The 18,329-nt window shown below is 35.6% G+C and overlaps 1 protein-coding gene across 2 annotated transcripts in view; it reads right to left on the minus strand.

Annotated features, from left to right (window-relative positions):
- DDX10 (DEAD-box helicase 10) overlaps positions 1 to 18,329 on the minus strand; it is a 248,912-nt gene that overhangs the window by 19,556 nt on the left and 211,027 nt on the right. For both annotated transcript variants that reach the window (XM_082343478.1, XM_082343479.1), the window contains exon 17: positions 4,931 to 5,067. In XM_082343478.1, the coding sequence (XP_082199604.1) occupies positions 4,931 to 5,067 (137 nt within the window). The remainder of the gene's footprint in view (positions 1 to 4,930; positions 5,068 to 18,329) is intronic.

Here is an 18,329-nt window from a genome sequence, read left to right on the forward strand (position 1 = left end):
TTAGAATGGCAATTTACCCTTCTCCCGGCTCTCTTAAAACTTAAACTTACTTCAGGTTTAGCTTAGCCATCACTCCCTTCAGGAAGCTGTTTCTGGTTTGCCAAGCCCAACTGTTAGGCCCATCACTTTCGTGCTCATCCATTCCTCTCCCCACCACCTTCCCCAGTGCACAAATCACAGTACTTAACCATCATGTTGTTTTGTAATTGCTTGCTTATCCATCTGTAACCTCCACTGAACTAAAAGTTCTGTGAAAGCAGCAAAGGTATTTTTCTTGCTTAATGTTTTATCCTCTGTACCTGCACTATGCCTGGCACAGGATAGGTACTAAAAAAATTCGTAGTTGAAAGAATTGATGGAGGAAATGTGACAAGAAGCCAGAGACTACAGATCAAGTAGATATTTTTTTTACTCTTAAATAACCAGAATGTGATTTAAATAATGCAGAAAGTTGCTTCTCCAGCTCTTGGCACCACATATAGAAGCTAGACAAATATGTTTATTGTGAAAGCAGTATAACTCTACTATACGAACTATTTGGGAGATTAAGAAATGAAAAATCACTTATGAGCACAAAGATAATTACATGCAATATTTGAGGTCTTACGTCCTCAAAAGGTATGAAAGTCTATATCAAAATTCACTGGAGACAAGAACACATGATTCTGTGTAGTTCCCAGCAGACCAATGAATTCTCTGATGTCACAAAGTCCACTGCAACAAAGGGCTAGGTTTCCTACGAAATTTTTCTGTCTATTTTAATAACAATAATAATAACAACAAATCCCAATATCTTGTATTAACTCTACCTATGCTAGTTCCGTAGAAGGAATCAGAAATGAAAACCACAGAGTAAAACACAGTATGGACCAATTCGTAAGATGGAAGAAGATGAGAAAAGAAAGCAGAGAGCATCAAAGCAAGCTCTCCCTTCTATACCTACTTTCAAAACTAGCGCACAAAAGCTTAGAGCTTCCAATGGAATTCAGGCATCTGCTGCTGACTAACCAGCGAACATTCCTTCTGTACGATGGGTAGATTACCCACTCCCCCTATTTCACAGCTCTGTTTCTAAGGGTAAATGGAGCTATTAATGGCAGCATTCTTAAAGTTCCTTAAAAGGAACTCAGGGTCATATAATTTTCATTGTCCCTGGGACCATATTATAAGCAAGATATCTCTTTTTGTCATGCTAACTTAAAGAAGTTGCATCTTATATATGAGAATCTCTTTTGAATCTCAGTGTTAGAGATGACAATTCTGATAATTCTACAGAGGGTTAAGGAGGGTTTAAATTCTACTGTGGCTATATACTGAGCTGAGGAGGACGACAGAGGTACAAACTCTATAAAATCCTATCAGACCTCCCTGAGGAGGAATTATTGACCCCAAGTTCAGTCGTTCTCCACTAAATCTGGCTCTCCTTTGCCTATTTCCTACTGACTAAGTGTCTTTCCATGTAGAGAGACAAATGTGTTACCTGTGCGCAATATCTATGGGTGTCAGCAAAGTGAAGGAAAAAGAGACAGAAAGGAAACGTTCAAAGAAATTAGCTCATACTGGTTAGTTTGGGACTAATAGCCAGTTTCTAATTGGTATAACCAGTCCTATACAAACTCATATCTGAAAATGCTAAGTTAATATCCAGAGAATAACCTACTGACAGGGTGAGGATGACCAAGAGGCTGGAACACTAGCTGTTCCTACAATTATTGAGCAGAAGCCAGAAACAGTGCACCAAATAAAACCTGTGAACAAGCCAGGAGGATCCTCTAAAGCTAACATCACAAAATCTTAGCATTCGGTCATGTCCATGAGAGGCAAAGGAAAAAAGACGTAGCAGAACTGGAACAATATAGGAAGATAGAATTGGTGCTATTATTATACACAGCAGAAGCAATTACTACTGTCAAAATCCTAGTGTACGTGAATTTACTTGTGAGTACCTCTTCTTATCCAAAACAATGTGGTTTTAGTTTACATATATCTTTATTCATTGCCACTGAGGTAATTTCAAGAGAGAAGGGAAAATGAGAGTATAAATAGAAATTTCACATGTAGACTATTACTTGTAACTTACCCTAAATCCTACCTTCTAGCCCAGGAATGGAAAACAGGTTTTATCTTGTGTACCAATCCCGACTGATTGATGGACCCTGCTTGAGAAGGACTGCTAGGACTCAATGGAAAGGAATACAGACAAAGCCTATCCTGGATGAGGGGTGGGGCAATTAAGCACTAGTAATACATTCTGCCATCCTGGGTCTAGTCCACTGGTTCTCAACTGTGAAAGACTTTGCTCCCCAAAGGATACCTGGCAATGTCTGAAGATACTTCTGGTTATCCCAACTGGGGAGGTGCTAGTGGTAGAGGATGCGGCTAGACAGTCTACAACCACCTCAAACTCTCCAAAACAAAAAATCATCTGGGCCAGAATGCCAATAATGCTGAGGTAGGGAAACCATGGTCCAGTCAAATCTATCCTATGGTTAGTCCATGGATCAGGTCTTCAGCCAAATAACATTAAATATGTCTTGAGGTAGTTTTCCTGAGCTACCTCTCCTAATGCCATAGTAATTCTATATATCTTGTTTGGAGTATTAGAACCAGAGGATCAATTTGATTCAGGCAGATCACACTGACCTGTCCCTAACTTGTATTGTGATCACAGACAAATTATTTTATCCCTCGAAGGCTTGGCTTTTTCATCTATAAGAGGAGGGGGTTGGACTAGATAATCACTGTGCTCATACAAAGACAAAACTGCTAGCAAGCCCCTAAATGCACAAAAGGAATAAAGCCCTTGTTGATATTCTTTTCAACAACAAGATAATTTTTCTTCAGCCTAAGACAAGTTTATCAATTCCTTTCAATCTCTGCTAATGTAGTTATCAGTTATGCCTTAACTTAAAACTATTTTAATTTTCATGTAATGCTTAAATATCTCCCATCTGAACGCTTGTCAGTGAGTTAAGATGCTTTGGCATGTCTCAAGGTATTACTACCATCTTGTGCATCACCATTACACTATCTGAACCTGGCTTCTTCCAGTTCTCCAACCATCTATTCTGTCATCTCTGGTATCATTTAAGCATTATGCTTCTCTCTTTTACTCTATAAATCTCCTTCATCAATCTATTAATCAATACAAGTATTTCAGGGCCTTTCTCTGTGCCTATGACAATGCTGGGGAGATGAGTAAAGGCTGGAGCTGAAAGTATTGGCATAAAAAGACAGATTTTCTAGCTACACAGCATTTACAGGCTCATTAAGAGGATGAAACGTGAAACTATTTGAGAACAAGTCATATTAGCTAGGTGGTAGCAGGGAAATGTCACTATGAGGGTGAGAGATGCCAAAAGAATGAAACGAAATGTCTGCTGTACGTAGATTAAGGATGACCCAGAAACTATCATGAAAAATGTTTGAAAAAAATCCTTATGAATCAGATACAGAAGGATTGCTGACATCTTACCAGTGATTTCAAAGGTTGGCTTTATGTTTTAAAGGTATGTTAGACAGATGTGGAAAATATGGCCAAATAACAAACTGTAAGAACCAATTAAAGTTCCCTTCAGAAAGTAAAATTACACAGAGCATTTGGAAGTTAATGATATAAAGTTATACGTGTTAAGTTAGATCACATCTATCAAAATGGAGATCCCATAAACTACTCTGAAACAGGGACGTTTATATAAGAATAAAAAGGGCAACAAACAACCATACTGACAGTTCATCAAGGTCTGGACATGTGAACCAAGAAACTTTCTGAAGTAGAATATGCATATTTACTCTTAGAGGTCAATTTCTAAAGATTAGAATTACACCCTGGACCTAAATTATTTAACCCTTATCATTTAAATATTTTTTCTAAATCCTAATAAATTATTTTCACCTGTGGTGCTTCTTGTGGTAGTAAAGCTATTATGTCTTGTGGTAGTAAAGCTATTATGTGGTAGTAAAGCTAGTTGTCCAATAGCAAATGTCTCAAGTTTCTGGCATCACATGGGAAGACTGCATTTTGGATAAGTCATTTTCACTATTATAAAATAATACTATGTTTAAATGAGCACAATATTAAAATGAAGAGTAACTCTGAAATGATCTCTCTATAGCATTTTTCTCCTAAGGGGATAATCTTTTTGAGACCTTTTCATAATGCTCTTAGTTAAAACCGGATTATAGCTCTCTGTGGCCTATTTTTTCAACTCCAAACTTTTCAGACTAGCACTTGAGGGGTTCCAACAAGCTTCCTCTCCCCTTCAACCATATTAACTTCATCCATCATTAGTACCTCCCCCTTGTGCCTAAATAGGCTCATTGATTTAGTTCAATCATGAACCATGCAGTTCAATATTCTCAACTTTTAAATCAACAGAATCTCAATTTAATCTAATACATAGTACTCTGAAAACAAGTGCTGAGCAAGTCATTCAATTCATTACATTTCATCTGTTTTTGGCATGGCAGCAAGTAAGTCCACATTAAAATGAACAGATTCTAATTTGAGAGAATTTGTCAAAGGCTGTTTAGGTATGAGTTTTCCATTATTTTATGTGTTTCTTACTTAATTTTACATCAAAGAATGTGAAAGTATAACTTCCCTTTTAAAAAATTCAGAAATAATTTTTAACAACAATCTCAACAGTGAATCAAAATAAAATCTTACCTCTGTTTGCACTAAATATACCCTAGTGCATCAAATACTTAAGCATAAAAGATTCAGAAAGAGAGAGACAAGAAGAGAATAGACCAAGAAAAAGATACAGCTCTCATATCACCCATGTATCTGTTAACAGGAATTAACAGAAACAGCAGAAGGGCCCCTAAAACGACGAGAAGGGCATGAGACGTTTGTCTCCACACATCTTTTGAACTTATTAAAAGGAGAAGACCCATATTCTTAATGCCACCAATGGTAGAAACATACCTAATTTTATTTTCCATATCTTCATTATCTGATTCTTCGGAGCTTCTATACTTATCTGGATCTGGAAGTGTGCTTGGATCAAATCCATCATTATCATCATTACTCCAATCCAGAAAGGCTTCTTCTTCATCTTTAGCCTAAGAAAACACAAGGGAAATTGTGGTTTAAGAAAACAGCTCATAAATAATCAGGTCTTATTTCTAGCCCCAAATAAATACCCCTAACTGAGATCCTCAAATCAGAAGCCTTTTATTCTGGCGAAAGCCTCTATGTGACTTTCAGAAACATAATCATTTGCACTGAGAAAGAAAACCCATGTCATTTCAAAAGTAAAACAAAATATGGTTCAAAAAGTAAATCACTATTAAGTCCCTTAAACACAATATGGGACAAATTTGACCGTTTAATTACTTCCATGTAACTCAACTATCAAAGAAATAAAGTGTCAAATAAATTTGTTTTAGTGCTCCTGTCCACTATGCAAGTTTCAAAACTACCAAAAATATTAGGTAAAAATGTAAAAGGCCAGAAGAGAGAGTACAGAAATATCTGTCTGATGATTTTTTGACCGCAATAAATCTTAAAGCAACAATCAGATCTGTACAAGCTCTTTAATAGTGAGGGGCCTTCTAAATTCGAATTAAGTACAAAGTCACTAAGAACAATTAAAAAATAAGATGGAATACCAAGATACAGAAAGTTGGGAACTATCCAGTTTCATGCAAGTAGGTAGGTATTTAGGCTTTTTTACTTTTGTTTTGCAAGGGTTTATTTTTGTCAAAGAATAAAGTAATGCAATGTTAAAATAAATTTACTACACATTTATGTAATGAACATCCTTTATAACCAGTTTATTTCTGGCAGATTGGTTTTGTCACCTGGTAGATAAGAAATACAAACAAACATTGTCACATGCATTTAACAGATTATAAGTAGTAAGCAGGACTAAAAAACAATTCTGGACGAATTACTCTTAGTTACCCACTTTATAATTCTGTTTCACACCATATGAGACAAACTTCAAGGATTCTTTGATTTCAAATGATTAATGCTGTTTCCCAGAAACTGAATAACAACTCAGCATAGCATAGCATAGCAATTGACTGTGCAGCCCTCTACTGAAGTCTGCTTACACTCTTTGTACAGCTCTCCCTTGATAACCTCTAAACATAGCCAAAGAAGGAAGAAGTAAAGAAAATAAGGATTAGTCACCACTGCAAGAGTCCTTTATTGCTTTCTTGGTAAAATTCCCTGCTAAAAATAAAAGGTCTGGAAACAAATATCAGAAGGGAAGAAGAAAAGGCCACCATCAGAGGCAGTAAGCAGTACAACTCAACAGCATACTACTATACGGTCCACTTGAAAATAATCAAGGATGTCAACAAAAATTGAATGTCATCATATACTGAAGAACACTAATCTCCCAGGCTACAAGATATTTCCAATTTTCCAGTCTGGTGCTCTCAAAGGAATCTGTTATCTAAAGGTGGAGCCAGAGAATTACCAAAGTAATTCTCAAGCTTTTTTGGTCCCATGGCACCTTTACATTTAAATATATGAAGGACTCCAAAGAGCTCCTGTTAATGTGGATTATATCTATCGCCATTTAATGTATTAGAAGTTGGAACTCGAATTTTAAAAAATTCATTAACTTAAAAGTAATAATAAACTCTACATTATTATATATTAACATATATGGTAACATAGTGTTTTTATGAAAATAGCTACTATTTCCAAAACAAAAGGACTCTGTTTTACATTTTTACAAATTTCTTTAATGTCTGGCTCAGAAGAAGATATCCGGATGCTCATATCTGCTTCTGCATTCAATACGTTGTTCTGGTTGAAATATACGAAGAAAATCCAGTCTCTCAGAGATAGGTAGTTGGGAAAGGGAAAAGTAATTTAACAGCCTTTTTAGAGAAGTGCAGTTACTCTCCTTTGATACTACAATAAACACTGATGACTGGAAGTTTCTTAAAAAGTAGTTACAATGTGGAATCTGAAGCCATTATCAATAAACTTTCTGTACTCTGTTACATTAAAATCCATTGGTCTACTTTGCACTTTGAATGGATCTTTTACCAGTGAATGATTTCATAACACTGTGCACCGGTCATTTGGAAAATACTGGTTCACTAAATTATGCATATCTTCCTTATGTGGATCTTCAAATATTAACACATTTCATTATACAATATTTTTTAAAATCATATTTCTTAATATCATGGTCAATATCATTTTAAATGTCTTTCAAAGTATTGGGAAGTTACTGGTGGATATAAGTTTTCTAAAATTCTAATTTTTTCTTAGAAGCTTGAATTTTTTCATTAGCGAGAAATAATTTCAGTGTTTTCTTTGAAGTGTAGCAACAAGTGTCGTTTTCCTCTGGCTGCTTTCAGAATTTTCTCTTTATCATATAGCAGTTAGACTATGATGTGTCTAAGAATGGTTTTCTTTGTATTCATCTTTCTTGGGGCTCTGCAAGCCTCTTGGATCTATCAATGCTTTTCAGTAAATTTGGGAAGTTTTTGGCTATGATTTCTTCAAATATTTTTATACCTCTTTCTTACCGTTCCTTCCATGATTGCAAGAACATGTATAATGGACTACTTCACAGTTCTCTTAGTTTTGTTCATTTTTCTTCAATCTTTTTTCTTTCTGTTCTTTGCACAGGGTTATTTCTACTGGGTCCTTGGGTTTGCTGTTGCTTTCTTCTGACAATTCCAAACTGTTTTTCAGCCTGCCTGGCAAAAATTTTACAGTAATTGTGCTTTCAGGCAGGTCTAATACCACATTTGTTTTTGTTTTGTTTAAATATAGTTTCCATTGCTCTGGGGAGGCTACCTATCTGTTTATTTACATACCTATATTTTCCTTTAATTCTTTTAACATATTTAAAACAGCTACATTGAAATCTATGTTAAATTCAAATCTGGGCTAACAAGAGTTTCTACTGACTACTTTTTCTTGGCCATGGATCACAATTTCCTGCTTCACTACATGTTTCATATTTTTGTAGAAAACTAGACACTTTAGATAATATATTATAGAAAAACTGAATTCTGTTAGGTTTTTCTGAGGATTATTAGATTTCTATTCTAATAGACAATTACCTTGCCTGGATTCAAACTGCAAATTCTCTCTAACCCATGGTACTCAGCTACTTATATCTCATCTCTGTTTTGTTCTTATGGCTTCCAACTGCTGTTTTTTTAGCCTGGTTTCCTATGAGTCTTCCCTCAGCCTGTGAAATGTGACACTCAGCCAAGGATTTAGGCAGAGTTGGGCTCCCCTCTCTGTGATTTCCTTGCTTCTTGGGTTTTCCCCTAATCTCCAGTTGCTCTGTTGGCTCTGAGATCTGTACTCTGATATGTCAAGCAGAATACTTCAATTAATTGTATTTTAACACCTAGAATCATTTAATATGCTCCTTTTAACATTTGCTATAAAGCAAGTGGCCTTCACAAATTAAGTACAATATAATACAAAATAAATTAGAAAGTGAGTTAGTATAAACACCTTAACTCAATATTCCACTGTACATGTTTATCTATTTGAAGGAAAATACAAATTCAAAATGATGAAAACTTACTTTTAAATGGATAAAACATTATCTGGAATTTGTATTACTATGACTCTCGTGTAATTGACAACATTCAGGTCTTGCTATTTCCTGATCTACAAGATGATCCCACTGTTGATGCCATACCATATTGTCTGTGCTGCATTATACTCCTCAATTCATGACAATGACAAATAAATTTAAGTTGACAATCACTCCTTTCAGAAACACAATTTCAACCTACCAAAAGTGTAGAGATGATGGAGAAAGACATTTTCATATTGATCTTTTTTGTCTTTTAGTTCATTCTTTGAAGGGTTAGAAACATATAACTATAAAAATGTATAATATCTGTACTAAAAAGTATAATGTCCCTCTATTAATGCCTTTAATCTATTAAAAAATTTAAAAAACACTATCATCTACAACAAACACCAAGCATAAATAAAAATCACTAAGTAAAGAGGGTATTGCCATAATGAAAACATTCTGGAGAAAAGTACTGAGTTTATTGTTCTGGCAAGGTCTAGTTTAGAAGTATGCTCTTTCTAGTTAGATAAGGTGGTAAAGAAAATGGACATTGGACATTTTAGCTGCTCTGTCTCTCTCTCTCTCTCTCCTTGTGATTTCATGAACCATTTAAAAGCTAATTTATAAATATGGCGCCATCCTCACTTTTATCTCTCTCTGGACTCATTTTCATGAGAGACAGCACAAATACTATGATATACCTATCACCTTCCAAATGATTGTGACATATCAGTGTGTTAGAACATCATGGCTGGAAACTCACTGCTCTAAGTAAAAGGGAACCATTTAAGTCCTTTAGCAGAAGACTAAACTTATATCTTACAGATGCTGCACCCTGGCAACAATGGGAAGGGTGGTTGGAGGGTATAAGATTTGAAGGTAGGATATCAGTTTAAAAACTACAATAATCCAGGTGAGGAAAGGGATTCAAGGAAGGAAGTCGCAGTGGAGATGGAAGTGGGGAACAGGTACGAGAGATGTTAAGGAGGGAGAACCAACTAGACTCTGTGGACTACCTGGGTAGATGGTATATTTCAGAGGATCATTATGTTCATAAGCAGAGTTGTACATGATAAACATGGTCTAAGAAAGTTTAATAAGTATTATGAAGACACTTTACAAAAATGCCTTCCTTCAATACGTTTTTATTAAGGAGACATGTGACAGACATACTACTAGGTACTGGGGATATAGCAGTGAATAAGACAGAGTCCCTGCCCTGATGATAAAATGAACTGTTCTAGGATAGTTATCCACATAAGCACTAAAATGAAAGCCATGTTCTTCTGTTTCTGGGGAGCAGCCACTAAAGAATGAATCGACTCCACCTGCCCTGCTAAATGCTTAACATCTGGTAGAATGCAGCCTTCAACTTATGGATCCTGGCTGTCAACATGCCTCTTTCTCTTCAGGTGCTTCCAGATTGGAAGCTGCAACCACTCCTCCCTCACTGACTGATAATTCTCTCATTTTTCTCTACCCTCCCAGCCCTACAGTCACACCCACACTCTTGTCTTAAGGCTCTGAGAAATTAAAAAAAAAAAAAGTAGTTCATACACACTAAGAGATCAGGGTCACCTCTATGAACTGGCTGTTCCTGAAATATAGTTTCAGAACCTCTGAGAAAAATATTTCACCTAAAATAGGAATACTTTTCCTAAAATACACACTTGGAAGACTCAGTTATTAAGTAGGGCAGATGAAAATATCCAAAAAAGAAATGTAACCCAACTAGCTTTTATTTTGCTTTCAGTTTTGATGATGAGAAGAAATACAGATGAGAAGTGGCATTCTTCTACAACAAATTTATGAAGTGCTCTGACATACATTATCTTACTTCATCTTCAAACTCTATGAAGTAGGAAGAAAAAGAATTATTGTTCCCATTTTCAAAATTAAGAAAATGTGAGTCAGATGACTAAATAGCTTAACAAGGTCACACAAATATGTGCATATGCTAGGTCTTCTCCTACATCATCCTGAATCTCAACTTTCACCATTAAAGTTTTGAATTTGCTACTTGTACAATTATTTCTTCAGAATCAATAATATTTTATAAGCTTCATAAAACATATGGGGATGCTTTCTGTGTCACCTTGTATGTGACCATCCCCACTTTCATGACCCTTGCTCCCAAGCCTCTCTTCTCTGTTGTGTGGAATATTGTACCAGCTTCCTAATGAGTCTCCCTGCAACCATTCTTCTTCTGATCACTCCAATTCTCTGTGTTGTCATTAGAATTTTTTTTTTAATAAGTTTCAAATCTGATCATGTCTATCACCTGCTTACAAGCTTTGAAGCCACACTTTCAGATCCTGGAACAAGTCAAGCCCCTTCCCACCTCAGAGTCTGCATTACTGCTACTTCTCTACTGGAATCTTCTTCTACTTCCTTTTGCCTGGTTTGTAGTGTTTTCTGACACCAAACATGTGGTTTCTCTTCAACACTAAGTCTTCAAAGTCAAATGAGTGTCTATCAATTCAATTTAATTCTGACACTATGCAGAGTTAGCGTAGACCCCAGGGGTAAAGGGCTCAGTCCCACAAGACTCCATACTTCAGATGCCAGCTGCAAAATGCAGTCGCCAAGCTACCTGCCATTCTACCTGGCCGACTACAAATTCAGGGATTCTCACGACCCCCTCCTCAGGTCTGATAATTCTCTAGAACTCAGGAAAGTGCTTTACTTATGATTACCAGTTTATTTATTTAAAGGGTATAACTTAGGAACAGCCAGATGGAAGAGATGCACAGGACGAGGTATGCAGTGGGGATGGGGTGCAGAGCTTCCATGTCTTCTACAGGAGGGTCACCTTCCCAGCACATCAACACATTCACCAATCTGGAAGGTCTCAGAATCTTGTTGTTCAAGAGTTCTTATAACTCAATTTCCAGGCCCAACCTCCTCCCAGGAAGGGGGATGGGGCTAATCACACGCTTAGTCTTTCTGGTGACCAGTCCCCACTCTGAAGCTATCTAGACATCCCACCCTGAGTCACCTCATCAGCATAAATTCAAGTGTGTTGAACAGGGGCTTCTTATGAACAACAAAACACTTCCATCACTCAGGAAATTCCATGGGTTAAAACCTCTGACTTCATTGTCAGGAACCAGGGACAAAGACCAAATATATATTCTTATTATACCAAACCTGGTTAACTTCAAGTAATCAGGTCTCAGATTAAACATTTCTAAACATCACTCCCTTAGTAAAACATCCTGTAGATTTCTCTTCAGTGCTATACCTAGAGTGAATTCATTATTTGTTTAATGTCTGCAACCTTTCCTAGGCAATAAGTTTCATGAGAGTAGAGGCCAGGTCCTGTTATCATTATTGAAATAGATTTCTAGGGCTAAGATGGAGCTGCTCCTGCCTGGGGTGCCACATCAGCAAACCAAAACTTAGACAACTTCCGTGTCCCTATAAATGTCCACTTGACCAGAAATGCTGTATGTCCTGTCAGCCAATCCCCAAACGCCAAGCCAACTCTGGGTCTTCTCACTCCAAACAAGGTTGATTAATGTGGCCCCAATCAATCAGATATCTTCAATTTTTCTCTTCTTTGTTCTTTATCCTATAAAAGCCTCCTGCCTTCTGCCCCATTTTGCAGTTCTCCAAAAGGAAACTGTCCACTTCATGAAATGTTAAAGCTTGTATCACCTAAACTATCTTCTTTAAACATTTTTTAACATTGCTAACTACTGTAGTCAAAAAGCACAGAGCAGGTTCTCAAATATTTGATAAATAGATATTTAATGTGAAAATATTAAAGTGGAATACAATACTATTAAATATTTATTATTTATTATTATTTATTAAATACTGAGTATAAAAAATAAAAAATATATAAGTACTTATTATTGATAAGGGTTTAACGCTAGAAATCCGATCATATGAAATTCAGATCTGATCATAAGATTTTTATTAATAACTGTCAACCACTTAATTTCCATCTCAGATTTCTCAAGTATAAAATTTACAGTATTCAGGTTTAAGCAAGCTTGTAAAGATTTTAATTAATTGTAGATGCTTGGAAAATATGCAATCAGCACCTTAATGGGAAAAAAAATGAGTAGTCAGTAAAGAAAAATGAAATGTGCAATACGCCTATAAAATAACAAATAAGTTGTTTAAAATTCCCTCTAGAGAATCATGCAAGAAAACTTCATGTAAGAGTCTGTATACACACTGAGGGTTTATACATATACAAAGAATCTAGTTATTTCTATACATATGGACTTATGTATGATCAAATTCATGACCATTACATGAATTTGAATTTCATTAAAAAAATATAGAAACCTCAAGCACTCCCTTCAGCTTGAATTAATAATCATTTGCTGAGTGCTTAGTATATTTAGCCCATAATAGGTATGCAAAAATGAATGAGTTAGGGTCTTACTTCTGGGAAGTTTAAAACTTTAGAATATTGTATAAAATTCCTCTGGTAGACATGCAACAGAATATATCTTGTATATCTCATTTTTTCTCTAAAAGAGGTATAAATGTATGCTTAAATATGCTTCTACACATGCTATATTTCCCTTATCTCTTTTTCTTTCTGAGAGCATTCACAACTACAGCAAAAGCAAAAACAAAAATGAAATTCTAATGTTAAAATTGAGAGAGCACAAAATGTCTCAATAAGAAGTGTAACTGGGACTTCCCTGGCGGTCCAGTGGTTAAGACTTCACCTTCCAATGAAGGGCATGCAGGTTTGATCCCTGGTCGGGGAGCTAAGATCCCACATGGCTTGCAGCCAAAAAACCAAAAACATAAAACAGAAGCAATATTGTAACAAATTCAATAAAGACTTTTAAAATGGTCCACATCAAAAAACAAAAAAAAAAAGAGCGATTAAGCAAACTCTATAAATCAGGGGTCCCCAACCCCTGGGCGGTGGACTGGTGTTGGTCCGTGGCCTGTTAGGAACCAGGCTGCACAGCAGGAGGTGAGTGGCGGGTGAGCAAGGAAAGCTTCACTGGCCGCTCCCCATCGCTCGCATTACCGCCTGAACCATTCCCTCCCCCACCCCGTGGAAAAACTGTCTTCCGCGAAGCCGGCCCCTGGTGCCAAAAAGGTTGGGGACTGCTGCTATAAATTACAACATTAACTAAACAATAAGTGATTCTTAAAAAAAAAAAAAAAAGGGTAACACTCTTGAAGCTGTATTCAAATTAAAAACAAAGTTATATAACTCCAGAACATCTCTGAGAAATGGAGAGGAGGGCTGATGTGAAGTGAAGGAGAATAGATTATTTCCTTGTACTAAACAGAAAGTAAAGGATCATCCCTTAGTGCCACAGTAAATTTTGTTAGGCCAAAGACCTTAAATGTTTATAAAGTAAAAGGGAATGAGACAATTTCAACCACTCTACTAAGGAGTAGAGGTGGAAGCCACATTGCATGTAATGGATTAAGGAGTGAATGGGCATTCTTGCTGGTCAGTCAGTGTTTGTTAGTGAGGAAATCAATTCAGTCTAAATATAGAGAATTATCTTTATTGCCTTTCTGTTTACCATATAGCATTCATAGAAATAAGCTTTAAGAATTGTATTTAAATTTTAGTTACTTAATTCCACTTAGGATTTTTTAAAATTTTATTTTTTTATTTTATTTATTTATTTTTGGCTGTAGTGGGTCTTCGTTGCTGCATGCAGGCTTTCTCTATTTGTGGCGAGCGGGAGTTACTCCTTGTTGCGGTGCGCGGGCTTCTCATTGCGGTGGCTTCTCTTGTTGCAGAGCACGGGCTCTAGGCACACGGGCTTCCGTAGTTGTGGCTCGCAGGCTCTAGAGCGCAGGCTCAGTAGTTGTGGCGCACGGGCTTCGTTGCTCTGCGGCATGTGGGATCTTCCCAGACCAGGGCTCAAACCCGTGTCCCCTGCATTGGCAGGCGGATTCTTAACCACTGCACCACCAGGGAAGCCACCACTTAGGATGTTTAAAAAGGAACCTCCCCATATTGTATGAATTAAAAGCGGAATGTCAACTTTGACACCTCAAAATTTCACAAGGAGGGAAAATTCCAAAATTCATGATAAGCTATTTCTGATCCTGACAAAGAATATAAAGATTGTGAAGAAAAGAAAATTTTACAGAAAAATGAGGTATTCAAAATACATTCTGTTCTCACTAGTAAAGCTTCAAAACAACTTTCTAAGAAAGCATTGGGAAGATAAAAAAATTCTGATTGCTATATACAGCCAACCATTTTTGATAGTTAAAGAGAGACTGATTTTTGAGATTTACCCAAGCTATAAATCCCAGGTACAAACTTAGTTAGAGAAGAAATTATTGAAAATGTTTTTTATGAGTTATGAACACAAAAAGATTAATGTTATTATTAAATGTGCCTGCTGAAAATGAGCATCTACCTACTAAGGTAAATGTGCAGAACAGTAAACCCAAGAGCAGCTGACAGAGCTGAGAAATTACTGTTCCTGCACCATAATGCTAAATTGTAATAGCCTGATTTCCCCTTCACTTTTTAATAATAATATTATCATACTAATTAAAATATTTTTGAATATTTTCAGTTTATTTCTGTCTCCTAGAAATTTATTCCATAATGGTGCCATTTGGGTTTAGCTGAATACTGATTTAGTGATATAATACAACAGGACTAATAAAACAATGCATAGAAAAACAACTCAATGATGGCATCTAACACTCTGGAGAGTGTATTACAAGCACTCTTACACATCTTAAAACAGAGCCAATTAACTGTTCAAGCATTAGTAAATTGGTCCCAGTATGCACTCTTTTTAATTACCCAGGTCAAAGCTTGCCTCTGTCAATCAGAGGATATATTCCAAACCTCGCTAAACATAAACTACAAATTACTTAAAATTCCATCTTTTTCTTATTTTGAAATTGACCAAAATAGTCATGATCTGAATCGTAGGCCAGAGCATAAATGCCAACTACAAATCTAAAATTCTAAAATGTTTCTATATAGGATAAGAAATTTCCACTTAAAAAAAAAAAGGAAGACAGTAATCATTCGATATTCTTTACAGCAGTAAACAAAAGTCTTTTCTTCTTCAAAAATGGAAATGAATTATAAATTGCTCCCAAGTTCCCTTAAAATTCCACAATCACTACTTAATTGAAAAGTCACATAGTTGTCCTTTATTGGAAGTTTTATTTCTTTTAATGACAAAGTATTTTACAAAGGAGTATGCCTAAATGAGCAAAACACCATTTTCCAAAATGTTCTGCATTTTGAATCCTATTAACTTTTGTTATTTCCCCCATGACACTTTGGCAACCAAAGAATTGAGTTTTCATTTAAAAAAACTAATAAACCACTGCTAAGATAAGTAGATTTGTCAGAGATAAATCTACTCCAGTAGTCTTAAGTTTACTCCATTTCAGGCTTCTATTTTCAAATTTAGTTGAAATGAATTACACATTAAAACTAGAAAAATCATGATCTGCAGCACATAATAAACAATGGCTTACAATAATGAAAAGATTAACTCTCATTTAAGTTGTTTAAATACATTTTTAAAAGTTTACAAAAGAATATCTTAAGTGCCTTATATTATAGAAAGACTGAATTACCATCAACTTCCTACATCTTTGCCACCTTCACCTTAAAGGCAATAAAAATATACCATGAAATTTCAAGTTCACTTACTATTTCCTAATTCTTACTCTTCCTATCTATAAAACTTCTCAGCACCAACCTAGTACCTCCTCTGCTAAAACATGACATGTGTAGTCACAGTGTATTATTATCCCCATGTTCTCACAAATTTTCTTTAACTAAGAAATCAACTAGCTCATGATTTTAATAGCCAAATTAAAATTTAAAATCCAAAATTAAAGTTCACTTGTGCAGTGAAAACTTTCAAATGCTGAAATTCTCTATTCTATTTCCTTACAGTTTGCCACATAGTCATTTATAAGTGAGTTTGAATAGAGGCACAATTAAGATAATCAATTTTCCATTCAGCAAGACAAAAGCAAAGAAAATGTTTTGTTTACAAAGGAGAAACATACTTTGAGGAAATCACAGCTAACTCATCCACTGCATAAATCTGCATGAAATTTCTTACCTTCTATTACTTTCTCTCTTTGGAAAAAAATAGCTAATCTTGCATGTCAATCTCTTTAATATTCTATTTAGCAATCAATGCTTCCCTGGTAAGAAACTAACAAAAAGCAATTTTTGTATATCATTTCAGATGTTGGGCTAAGATTAAATCACCTATCCATATATAATTATTTATAGATAGAGCTGAAACTACAATCTCTAGTGACCATATATCTGAAAGACAGTTTGTTTTGTGCAGCTTTCCAAAAGAATAAGGTAGGCAAATAAGCTGCTAAGGAAAAACAAAAAGAAAACACAAACATTTTGGTGCATTTTCTAAAGGTTTAAGCAGTATAACTGGAAAGCCCATTATTTAAAGGTTAAATTTTAAAGATAAAAATAATGTCTAGACGACAAATGTTTAATGAATGAACAAATGAATGAATGAATGAAAATTATATTAAAATTTCACAGTTTACAGATAAGGAAATAGGATTAGATAATTTAAATATAGTCAGTGGTAGAGATAGAACCCAAACCTTTGGGTTACAATACAAAATTAACCTAAAATCTTTCCAAAAAAGATAATTTAAACAAGTATCTCCCACCTTCATCCATAATCTGAACTACCAAGTCAGTGATGTTAATAATAATCTTCAAATCAATATAAATCCTAAACAATCACTATACAAGAAGCATTATACAAATTTATGAACTCTCATGTGCACTTTGTCTTTTCCTTCCTTCCTTCAGCAAGTATTTATAGATTATTTACATAAGCCAGTTTAGTGAAAGACTTCTAAATTGTAAAGCATCTGCTCATAGAGTTACTTTATTTGTGTGCACACACACATACAAAGGGAATCTAAAAGGACAGAGAAGATTTCACAGAAGAGATTCAAAATAGTCTCGAGAATGAGTCTGAATTTATAGGACAAAGGGAAAGAGAGAGGGGCAGGAAACAACAGGGGGGTTTCAGGACTATGAAGGATGGGACAACAGTGGGTGCCAAAGCCAGAAAAGTAGACAAGGGCCAGCTTGGGAAGGGCCTTGAACATATGCTAAGGAAATCTGGACTTAATTCTATGGGCCCAACACTATTAACATTTTTAAAACTAGGATTTTTTTTTAAACCATTAAAAAAATGCCTAGATTCCTCCATCCTCATTTCCCCCCATAATGATAGTAATTCTTAGTTTTGAGAATATATGCAATGACCAAAATTACTATAAATTGAGACCCTTTTAAAATGTATATTTTTACTAATGCTAATAGCAACTATATGCATGTTCAAATTAGTACTTCATATGTATGAGAATTATTCAGTTCAGGGTTTTTAATTGAGGTAGTTTTTTAAAAATGCTGGCTGCACAGGCATTACTACAGGATGATGCAAATGAAGGTGACATCAACAGATGAGGTTAAAAATATAAAATTTCTTTAAAGGCAAAGGATATGGAACCACATCTGTCCTGACTACTACAGAAAGCACCAGATGAGGCAGCACACTCCCAGATACAGATGCAGGCTTCCCAGGCCTCCAAAGGTCTGTCTGGAGACATGCAGAAGATACTGGTAACATTTGAACAGATTGCAGATACTGCCCAGTATGAGAACCTCATCTTTGCTAATTTTACAGGGGTTTTTATATCATCCTGGTAACTCTTCACCTCTCTGCCTCATACCCTCCCTCAAAATGTTCTGGAAATTTCTGGCTCCATACCTGCTGTTCACCAAATTCAAGTAATCAGTAGCATAATCCT

This window comes from Balaenoptera borealis, assembly GCF_965194805.1.
Source record: "Balaenoptera borealis genome assembly, chromosome: 11".
Taxonomy (NCBI): domain Eukaryota; kingdom Metazoa; phylum Chordata; class Mammalia; order Artiodactyla; family Balaenopteridae; genus Balaenoptera; species Balaenoptera borealis.